Genomic DNA, 11757 nt, shown 5'->3' with positions numbered 1-11757 from the left:
TCCAGAAGAGGGCAAGTTCTCCACCCTGAGCCCTTCTCTCCATCTTACAGTGTGCGTGAGTTAGGGTCTTCCAAGCCTCCTTTGCGGTCCCCTGCCTCCAGCCTTGTCCCCTTAGATCCAGCCTTGTCCCCTTCAATCTAGCCTAACCCTAAGGCCAGATGAACTTTAATAGAATCTGAGTGTGGCCACTGCCCCCAACTCCCCACTGCCTTTGGGAGGAAGCTGCGCTCCTCTGCCTACAAGACCCTTCATGATCTGGCCCACGCTTTCCTCCTCAGCATCTTCTCATGCAACCCCCGTCTGCTCCAGGCACTCCAAATGCTGTATATGTTCACTGTGCACACTTGGCTCTTTCCTGCCTCAGGGCCTTTGCTCCTACCGTCCTCTCTGCCTGGAAAGCACTCTAGGCATTTGCCTGGTTAGCTCCTACGATTCCTTCAGAAGGCAGCTTAGACTTTGCTTCCTCCAGGAAGCCCTCTGTGACTACCCTATCCCCAGGATGTGGGCTGCCCCTCCTCTGGGCTCCCCAGACATTCTGGATCTACCCCTTGGAGGATTTATCATAAATTATTGCTATTTAGCTTGTTTGTCTCCCCCATAGGATTTTTGTCACAGTGACTGCCCCCTGCAGTCCCCAGTTCTCTCTGCTTTCTTTCCAGACTGCTCCACCATTCCTTCTCTCCTGGGAGCCAAGAAGTCTTTGGGACCAGGTTTTGATTCTATGGCTGACTCTGCAAAACACAGCCACACTCTCTGGTCTTGCCCGCAGCTCCCCCGAACTTTGCTTGTCACTTCTGCAAGACAGACCAGGCACAAAAGAGGGACAGCCTGATACACTGGAAAGAGCTAGAGAGAACAAACAGAGTGTGAACTCCAGCTCTGCTCTTTGTAGCTGTAGGACCTCGGGAGGTCAATTCACTTCAGAGCCTCAGTTTACACATCAGTAAAATGGGGATGAATACCCCCTCCATCCTGGGAGGATGTAGTGATGGCTGTGACATCTCCAATGAGAAGCTTCTCCAGGGGCACCAGGGCAGTGGGCACTGGGCTTCCTGGCCTCTGCACCACCCCAGGGTCCCAGGAGCCCCTTCCACGTAGATTGGGGTGGCTGGGCCTGGCTGACTGCTCACCTGCAGATGCCTCTGTGCTCTGTTGCAGGTGACAGATGGAGGCACCATCAAGCAGAAGATCTTCACATTCGATGCCATGTTCTCTACCAACTACTCCCACATGGAGAACTACCGCAAGAGGGAGGACTTGGTGTACCAGTCCACTGTGAGGTGAGGGTCTGCGCCCCGGTGGGGTGGGTCAGGGAGGGGACAGGGGCTTGGAGGGGCACTTCTCAGCCCTTTCATGTCAACCTCCTCGGTGCTCTCGGGAGTTCTCAGGATCACCCTCCATGGACTTGGAAGGCAGTGCTGGGGGCTCTGCTGCAGAAGTGGGACCCCACTCCCAAAGGGACACAGAGGCAGGGAGGGGTTGAGCCACAACTCCTGAACCTTGAGCAGGCACCAGGCCCTTGACGTCGTCTCCTCAGCCAGCTCCTCCAGTAGGTGGAATTTCCATACCCCACTTCCAGATGAGGACACTGAGGCCCAGAGAGGGTCAGCAACGTGCCTAAAGTCACACAGCCAGGGATAACCAAGCTGGTGTGTGAACCAGGTCTGCCTGGCTCAGGAGCCCATGCAACATGTTCTTGTGTTTCCCACAGACTCCAAGGCTGCAAGGGCCCCAAGTCTGGGAAGGAAAACAGACCCTAAATAGCCGACCCCAGGTCAGAAGCAGCAGCAGGGTGGGGAGGAAGGAGTCTGCAAGGATGGAGATATTTAGTATTTCTACCTCTGCCCCCACTTTCCAGAGGCTCTAAGGTAGTAGAATCAAACTAACTAGATACCATTCCAGGCCCTGCCATTTTCCAGATGTGTGGGCACACATGACCCCAGGCATTCTCTAAAAGACCCCAAGCCTATCTTAGTCCTCTGACCCTTCACATGTGCTGGTCCCCCTTCTTAGAGTGCCTTTCTCCCTTAAAAAAAAACAAAACAAAACAAAACAAAACCCGTTGCCATCGAGTTGATTCCAACTCATAGCAACCCTATAGGACAGAGTAGAATTGTCCTATAGGCTTTCCAAGGAGCAGCTGGTGAATTCAAACTGCTAACCTTTTGGTTAGCAGTCAAGCTCTTCAACTGCCCCACCAGGGCTCTGCTTGGAAAACTCCTGATCACCTTCAGAACCCAACCTAAGCAGATCCTCCTGTGGGACACCTTCTTTAGACCACCCTCACCCCAGCAGCGCTGATCTCCCCCAAAGCTGAAGTGCTGCAACTACACTAGTAACCTCCCGTCCACTAGAGGGAGCCCTCACTGCATCAATGCAGAGGAACTTCACACAGCACTGAGCGTGCATAGTTTTGCGCAGATAGACACACACTCTTTTTCCACATTACACTTTTTCTAGCCTGGTGCCCAGTCAGAAAGTGGCAGTCGACTCCAAAGCTGAAGGAGAAGCCAGCTGCAGTAGACGCATTGAGAGGTGCTCTTGCCTTTCCTCCTCGCGGGGCTCTGTGCCAGGAAGTAAGACCCAGCCGCTCGGTGGATGCAAAGGGGCTCTGAGAAGATGCCTGAATCACTGCAGAGATGCCTCATTTGTCTATGTATAATTTCTTTTGCACCCGCTCCCAAGAAGGATTTGAGGCACCTTAAAATATGAAAGTACACCTAAGACGAACCAGTTACAATCAAGATGAAAAAGGAGATGAAACTCATTTTGGAGAAGAAAATCCCTATTCTGGGAACCACGGAGGATTTTGCAGCAAGTGAGCACTCCGATCACCTCCAGGCTCCCAGAAACCAAACGCTACCCACCTCCACCCCGTGCGTGGTTAGCATGGTCTCTGAGAGGCCCCCCAAACCTATCCCATCATTTTCAGGCCCCACCACCACCAATCACTGCAAGTGTGACCTCTAGGATGACTCCTAAGCCAGGAAGAAAAACCCGGGACATTCTTGACCCCCACCCTCTAGTGCTCACTCTAGCACCCAGAGCCCAGCCCTGGCACTGGAAGACCTGGCTTCAGATCCCAGCTCGGCTACTTCCTACTGTGTGACCTTGGACCAGGGCCTTAACCACTCTCTACTTCCGTTTTCTTTGTCTATAAAACAGGCTTAATAGCATCACCTTCAAACAATTGTGAAATTTAAGTGAAATTTGTGTCTAGAGGCCTGAGTTCAAATCCTGACTTGTCTACTTCCTAGCATCAGTGAGATCTTGGGTCAGTAACTGTGACTGAGTTTTCCTGACCTCTGAACTTACGACAGGAAGAGGCTCACTGCTGCCTTGTGAGGATTTGACAAGATAATTCGTGCAAAATGCCCGCACACCGTCTCCAGGGGATGCATGTTTGCTGTTATTGCTAGTTCAACACCTCCTTCCTCACCATAAAAACAAAACAAAACCCAAAACTCACCTTTTTATGAATCCCATAAAGCTTCCTTACATACTTCTCTTTTGATCCTCACAAATAACCCCACAGACACAGGCTGGTATTAATATTTTCTCTAGCCTCCTTTTACAGAAGGGGACGGAGTTCAGAGACGTCAAGCATCTTGCTCAAGAGTCTCGAGCTGGAACAACATGAACTCAGTCAGACCCCAAACCACCTGTCCCTACCCTCACACCATGCTGCCTTCCTCATTTTACAGTGGAGGAAACCAAGGCCCAGAGAGGGGCTGAGATTGCCCAAGGCCACACAGCAGCACTGAGCCTCAACCTGGGTCTCTGGATTCATGGCCAGTACTCTTTTCTTTCCACCCCATGCCCGGGACAGGTCTCCTCAGCCTTCTCCTTGAGCCTCAGTTACTGTGGGGGTCCTCTAGGCAGGAAGCCTCACGTGCTGAGCTGCCTGGTTCAGTAAGTAGGTTGGGTGAACTCCCGGGGACAGGGGCCACAGCCAAAGGGAAGGAAGGAGCCGACCCCCTCGGGGTCTAGTCTAATCCAGTAGCGGAGAGTTGCCCGCCTGCCCAGGCAGGGTGCTTGTGGAGGCTGCTTGGTGAGGCTTCAGGGCCTCGTTTGGGCTGACGCTGGGGTGAGGGACTCCGCATTTACATATAAATGAAGATATTTACAAATTAATGCATCTCAACTAGAGAGAGTCCCAGCTCCACAGCTGCTGTGAGCTGCTTCCTCTTCAGCTAGGGAGGGTGTGGAGAATGAGGCTGAGCAGATTACTAAGACTTGGCAGAGAGCAGTTTTCTGGGTAGCAGAGAGAGACCCCACGGACTCTGGGAGCTGTTCTTCCCACTGGAGGGCCTGGAGAGATGGAAGTCAGGTGAGGCCTCTGTCAAGGGGTCAGGGGAGATGATGGGAAAGGAGGGGAGCAGTGTGGCACCCAGGTTATGCGGCCTCGGGCAGGTCACTGCCCCTCTGAGGTCCCTAGAGGCCCCATCTAGTTCTGAGCCTCAGAGCCCAGAGCTCCCAGCTTGCAATTTGCAACAATTTGTTCTTTCAAAGGATATTTAATTGAGCACCTACTAGTAACCTGGCCTGGGATGCAGCAGGGAACCAGACAGGCCCAGATTTACAATCTGGTGGGGGAGACAGGCAGTAAACAAGGACAGCAAGTGTGTGAATAAATGCAAATTGTACAAAGATAATGCACAGTACAATGCAGGGCCAAGCAGGTACAGTACTGGAGAGTGATGGGTGCTGGGTGCCTTTTAGGGGGTGGTCAGGCAGGGTCTCCAGGGAAGGTGGCGAGAGCTGAGACCTGAAGGTGGAAAAGAGGGGTCTGTGGTAGAGACAGGTGGGGATGTGTCAGCTTCTGCCCATATGGCTTTAGCCCTCATTCTTCCAGATAGCGCTAATTCCACCCTCCACCCGCCAGCCCCGGGACTCTTCCTCGAGCTCTCTCAGCTCTTGGAGCCCACTCGCCTTGCACACAGGCCAGGCCAGAAGTGCCAGGGAGCTCACATCCCAGGGCAGCCTGGGCCTGTGACTCATGGGGAGGGGTGGCAGAATGCCCTGGCCCTTGCCCCTGAGGAGGGACAGCTCTGACTCGTGTTCTCCACTGTCTCGCCAAGTTCCCCAGCAGGATTGTGGCCCAGTGGCCATCCAGAACAACCTCACGATGCACCTGCATTGGCTTCCTTCCCTTCCCTGTCTCACTCCCCATGCCCCACCAGGACTTCCTGGAATCTCCTCCCAAGTAAACCACATGTGCCCAGATCCTTGTCTCAGGATCCCACCTGCTGACCTGTTACACATCGGTCCTCCACACCTGCCCTCTCACTCCCTGCCTCGGCCCCATTCACCTGTGCCCAGGCCCAGCACAAGTACCAGTGGATTGGTGGAGCTACCTCCCTACAGGGAAGACTGACTGTGCGGGCAAAATTCAGTCTTCCCCCAGGATGTGGCGGCCCTCAGGTGGCAGCTGTGACCTATTTGGCTGACATGGTAAATCACAGTGAGCCTTTAACAACCCCGGGTCCCACACATGCTGTACCTGTCCTTTGCCCATTCCATCTGCTCAGTATGTGAGGTGCATCGGGCAGGCACCACTGGTTCTAATTTGGGGTGAGGGAAATCTAGATTCGAGGGGTTAAATGTGCTCCCTCCCTTCTTCCTCAACCCCTTACACACCCTGCCCACCTCTCTTAGCCTACTTGATCCTACTCATCCTTTCAGGTTCAGCTTAAATGCCGCTTCCTCCAGGAATCCTGTCCTGACTGCGCAGACTGGCTTACGTGCCCTGGTATACTTCTGTTCTTACAGTTAGTGCCCTGTGACTAGGTCTTCACAGTCAACCTCCCCCATGAGACCGGAAGTTCCATGAAGACAGGGACTGGATCTAATTTCTTCCACACCGTCTCCCCAGCCCTCAGTACAGCACCCCACCCCCTGGCACATTGTGGATGGTTTGTAAATACTTGTGGGGTGGACAAGTTAATGGTGGAAGCTGAGCACATTCAGGTCTCCCTGCTTCTGGATAAGCCAGTTGCCTTGAGGAGGAACAATTCAAGCCTCCCTGCCTTCCGCCAACATTTACATCATTCATTCATTCATAAAAGGAACTGAGCAACGACTGTATGTCAGGAGCATATAGGTAATGGGTCAGGAGCAATGCGGGGGATAAAATGATGAACAAGACATACCCAGACCTGCCCTTGTGAGGTTTACAGTGTAGGGATGAGGGGAGACAAGCAATAAAACATATGTGTAAAATGATAAGGAAAAATGTTTATAATTTGTGATGCATATGGTAAAGAACTGGTGGCGTAGTGGTTAAGAGCTACAGTTGCCCACTAAAAGCCTGGCAGTTCAAATCCACCAGGCACTCCTTGGAAACCCTATGGGGGAGTTCTACCCTGTCCTATAGGGTTGCTATGAGTCAGAATCAACTCGACGGCAACTGGTTTTATGGTAAAGAAAATACAGTAAAATGATAAAGAATGATGAGGATAGTGTGGAGAGTAGTCAAGGAAGTGAGTAGTCAAGGAAGGTTTCTCATAGGAGAGGGCATCTAAGCAGAGACCTAGAGGATAAAAAGGAGCCATTCAGGAAGGGTTGGGGAGAGGAAGGGCACTACAGGCAGCAGGCACAGCAAGTGCAAAGGTCCTGAGGTAAGTGTGAGCTTGACATGATCTAGGAGCTGCCACAGGCCAGGGTGGCTGGAGTACAGGGAGCAAGGAAGTGAGTTGGCATTTATTCTGAGGGCACTGGAAGCTACTGAAGGTGACAGCCTGTTGTGATATACATTTTGTAAAGCTCGCCCTGGTTGCCGCGTGGAGGGCGGGCTAAAGGTGCCAGGAAAGGAAGAGGAGCCTGGGGAAATGGAGAGAGATTTCCTTACAGGCTTCAGGACTCGATTTCCAAATCTGAGAGAGTCTGAGAGAAGGAGGCGGGCCACCACCTGGGGCTGGCAGGGGTGGGCCAAGGAGAACCACATCTCTCACTGGGTCTGAATTCCAGCCTGCGCCAACATGTGACCATGCACTGTGGTCGTGGTTGAGAACAGGTGGGTGGGCGGAGCAGGGCCTGGAGGCCGCGTGGAGAATTCCTGGGCACAGTTGCACCTTCCTAATTCGTACTTGGGCAGTGTTTTGTTCTGTTGTCCATAGGGTCACTATGGGTCGGAACCGACTCCACAGCACCTAACAACAGTTTGCATTTATCAGGGGAGGGAGATGTGGGAGAAATCAAGTAAATGAAAAAAGAGGCTGGAGCATTGAGGATGCTGAAAGAAACGCCACTTCCTTTATTACTTTGAGCTTCATCCACTCATGTTTCATTCAACGACGTGTATTGAGTATTTGTAGCATGTGAGGCACAGAGCTGGGAGTACTGCACCCCAAAACACAGCCACGATCCAGCCCCTGCATCCAAGAGCTTAAGGCCTGCCCCTCCCTCCACCTTCCCAGACCCCCATTCACTCCCAAACTCCTCCAAGGCTCTGCTGTATCTTTTTCATCTCAGTAACCCCAGAACCTACTTGGCATTTAGAAAGGAACAATAAATATTTGTGGAATGAAAGGAGAGAAAGGGGAGATAAACAGCTAACAATTCAAGTAATAAAGTGATAGCTGTCGTGGGAGAGATTCTGATGTAATGCAATAATGAATCAGAGATGGAGAGAAATCGTGGAGAAGGTGACATTTGAAGTGGTCCTAGAAGCATAAGTAGGTTTTAGACAAGAGGAGGCGGGAACAGATACTCCAAGCAGAGGACACATGTGTGCCAAGGCATGGAGATGTGAAAGTCACTTCAAGCAGGCAAGCAACAGCTTCAAAGTAGAAACCTTCTGGGGCCTGTTTCAATGAAAAACTGTGGTTGACTTTAAATACATTAACTGTTTGGTCCAAAGAACAGAATTAAACTTCTCAAGAACGGTGTGCTTCGCTTTGAAAAGTTAATGTCCCTTCTGCAATTTCATCTATTAATTTGCAGGGCAAACTCTTTGTCCACTGTGGGTGCAAAGTTTTCTTTGCTATCCAACCCTTGTGGATTTGAAAGTCAAATTCTCTAGCTCCTTTCTCCTTCTGCATATTATCATGAACCGTGCATTTTTTTTTCCAAAATATACAGAACAGATGCCTTTCGCACACAGAATGGTCATTCATTTATTCATCCATTCAATCATTCAGCAAACACACCTTGAATACCTACTATGTGCCAGGCTCATGCTAGGCACTGGGCAATAGGACAGACACCAGATCTGTGGCCGTCATGTCGATTCCGACTCATGGCAACCCCATGTATGTCGGAGTAGAACTGTGCTCCACATGTTCTCCAGTGACGGGTTTTTTGGAAGTAGGTCACCAGAACTTTCTTCTGAGGCACCTCTGGGTGAATTCGATCCACTACCCTTTCAGTCTGCAGATAAGTACTTAACTGTTTGCACAAACCCTGCCTTTATGGAATTTTCTCTCCGAAGTTATGCCCAATTCCTGACCCATGGGAAACCATTCCTCTCTCTCCCACCCAAGAGATCAACCTGGAATGCAATTGAGCGAGAGTGACATTATAAAAATAACATTGAGCTCTTTTTAGCACTTTATTCATAACAGATTGTATGACATGCCTTTCAGTGGAAGCAGCATAGAAAACCTTTGGCCTTCAACTTCAAGTGAGCTTGAGTCTCAATTGCAAATGCAGGGATTATGTTAGAAGAGAGGGCTGCAGTTCTCCTGGCCACTAGGGGAACTTTCAGTAAATTCATGTAACCTGCGGGGTTACTACTTGAGTGGCAGCATCTACACATCACCTAGGCAACAAGCGACCCACCCGTGGTGTCTACACCAAAGGCCAGTCCATGGACCACCTGCATTAGGAACTCTCTGGAAGTTTCTTAAAAATACCAATTCCTGGGCCCCCCCAAGAGAAAATTTGATTCCAACAGTCTGGACTCAGGCCCGGGGAATCTGTCTTTTTAATGAAGTCTTCCAGGTGACGATGTTGGCAGTGAGATTTGGAAAGATCTGCCCCACACAACACCTTCCATCTGGTCTTTGTGTAGGGAGCCAAAGGATTCAGTGGGAAGATCCCAAACCAAAACCAAACCCAAACCCATTGCCACTGAGTTGATTCTGACTCATAGCGACCCTACAGTACAGAGTAGAACTGCCCCATAGAGTTTCCAAGGAGCACCTGGTGGATTTTGAACTGCAGACCTTTTGGTTAACAGCCGTAGCACTTAACCACTATGCCATCAGGGTTTCTGGGAAGATCCCAGACGTAGATAATTACAGTTGCTGCTGGTAGCTGGTGGCCAGTGGACCATTGTTCTAAGTCCCCAGGGCCAGACCTGTTTGATTTAAAGGTGACCAAATAGTTGGCCAGCTAGTGACCTCTCAGTCCATTCCCTGAGAACAGAGTGACCTCACAGACACGGGGCCGACATGGCATCAATTCCAGGAGGCAGGGCTGTGCCCCCGGGGGGCCACCAGGAGTTTTCAGTAGATCAATGACAGCTAACTTGTGTCCAATGCTTTAGTGTGCTAGACACTGTGCAGAGTTTTTCAGGAAGTGAGGGCTTGACTGGGGAGGACCAGGAGCAAGATGCTCTTTCTACAACTCCCTGGTGATGACACTTTCCCCAAAGGTGGAAGTCTGCCCACGCTTTCCACACCAGTTGCCCCCTTGGACCCAACCCCAGCCTCCCACCCTAGCACATGAATTAGTGAAGGGAGAGCTATGGCACCACCCTCTGTGTCTGGCAATGCTCCGCCCAGACCACTAGAACCCACTCTTGGCCTTCCCCCTGGGTCTTCTCTCTCAGGGCCAGGGACCCCCTCCACATCTCTCGGTCCTCAGTGCCCAGCAAGGGTCTTAGTCAAGACTTGTTGAATTGATGGGCTGATGGGTTATCCAAATGTGGAAGTATCATTTCAAACAGTCAGTAAAAGTCCCTCCCATCCTTCATCTGGTTTAACTCCAACAACTGCCCCATGGAAGGCAGATCTCAGACGCATGGAATCCTGTTGTAGAGATGATGAAATGGAAGAGCAGAGAGGAGGCCACTTGCCCAAGATCACACAGCTTCCGCAGGGGGAAGCCTGGGTTAATCCCAAAGTTTTGGGGTTCCACAGCCCGTGGAAGCCGTGTCTACTAGTTGGGTCCCTGAGCTATTGAGAGCAGGCTCATTCAGCCAACAGTAATTGAGTGCCCAGCTCATGCCAGGACCTGTGCCAAGTGCTGGAAACATGGGGAACTAACTTAGTAAGGGAAACTGGTCTGTGATCTGGTCTCTCAATCCCTGACGCATGTATATGCACTCATACACACACACAGATACACACAAGCACACAGAGATACACATGCATACACACATACACACAGGCACACACAGATATACACAGAGAGATACACACAGAGACACAGATATACATGCATACATACACATACACATAGAGAGATACAGGCACACAGAGATGCACATGCACACAAAGATACACACACAGATACACATAACACAAGCACCAATACACATACACCCACAGATACATATGCGATACACACGTACACACACACACACAGTGGGTATGTTGCCCAGGATGCTTGGGCCTCCAAGTAGGAAGCTGCCGGCTTTAGTCTCCACCTTAAAAGTAGCCACAGCCTGGCAGTTCCAGGCCCCCGGATGCCCTGGTCGAGGAGGCGAAGTGCTGCCCAATTCTGGGTCCAGGAGAGGAGCTCAGCCAGTCATCCAGTGCCCCATGCCTTTGCAGACTCCTCTAGCGACATCAATTCCATTTGACTTGCCGAGAATTCCGTTTAATCTAACATGCTTTGGCTACTCTGCCCTAGGTCCCACTGAGTGGGGCGCCCCCCTCCCTGCTTCCCGCCTCCTCCTGCCCCTGCTGCCTGTCTCCTCTCCTGCCTCCCCCTCCTGGTGCTGATCTCTCCACTGTCCACTTCTTAGCTCCTTCTCCAGGGGTTGCCTGCCCTTCTCTGCCTTTTTGAAGCCCAGTGGTGCTTCCAGGTCCAGCTCAAATGCCCTGCAGGCACAGCCTCCCCAACCCTTCCCCCTCTGCAGAATCGATCCCTGAGGGCTGTGCTCTGGGATCACTCTGTGCCATGCACTCCAGCTCTTCTTTTCAGCCTTGTTGCAATTATCCACTCACACATCAGCTTCCCCTACCTAGCCCATGAGCAGCCCAGGGGGGCAGGGCAGAACCTTCTCCAGGGTCCCAGCAAGGCCATGCACAGCCTGTCCTTGGCCACTCTGCAATGAATGCGCCTCCCTCCCTCCCTGCCCCCAGGCCCTTCTCCCCTCACTTCCTACCCACAAAGGCTGACCTCTTCTTTTGTTCTCTGACTTCCCTTCTTCCCTTCCTCTTCCACAGTTTTCCTTTGTTAGCACAATATTCTTTTTCTCTTATTTCTCCCCCTCCCCATCTCCCACTCCCCATTTGGGTGATTCTGTCCTCTCCTTTGAGGTCCCTGGGTGGCACAAATGTTTTGCACTCAACTACTAACCAGAAGATTGGTGATCTGAATCTACCCAGCTGTACTGCGGAAGAAAGGCTTGGCAATCTGCTTCCATAAAGATTACAGCCATAAAAACCCTATGGAGCAGTTCTACGCTGTAACACATGGGGTCACCATAAGTAGGAACCAACTTGACAGCAACAGGATTTTTTGGAGGGACCTCCGTTTCTGTGCACACAGACATACATATTGACTGGGGAGGACCAGGAGCAAGATGCTCTTTCTACAACTCCCTGGTGATGACACTTTCCCCAAAGGTGGAAGTCTGCCCAC

At 51.3% G+C, this 11757-nt stretch overlaps 1 protein-coding gene across 1 annotated transcript in view; it reads left to right on the top strand.

Moving 5' to 3' along the window:
• Nucleotides 1–11757, top strand: part of IGSF21 (immunoglobin superfamily member 21) — a 194175-nt gene that overhangs the window by 75775 nt on the left and 106643 nt on the right. The window contains exon 3 of the mRNA XM_004377197.3: nt 1159–1280. Within this exon, the coding sequence (XP_004377254.2) occupies nt 1159–1280 (122 nt within the window). The remainder of the gene's footprint in view (nt 1–1158; nt 1281–11757) is intronic.

The sequence above is a fragment of the Trichechus manatus genome, unplaced genomic scaffold, assembly GCF_000243295.1.
Source record: "Trichechus manatus latirostris isolate Lorelei unplaced genomic scaffold, TriManLat1.0 scaffold00048, whole genome shotgun sequence".
NCBI lineage: Eukaryota > Metazoa > Chordata > Mammalia > Sirenia > Trichechidae > Trichechus > Trichechus manatus.
This window is presented reverse-complemented; position numbering and strand designations above follow the sequence as displayed.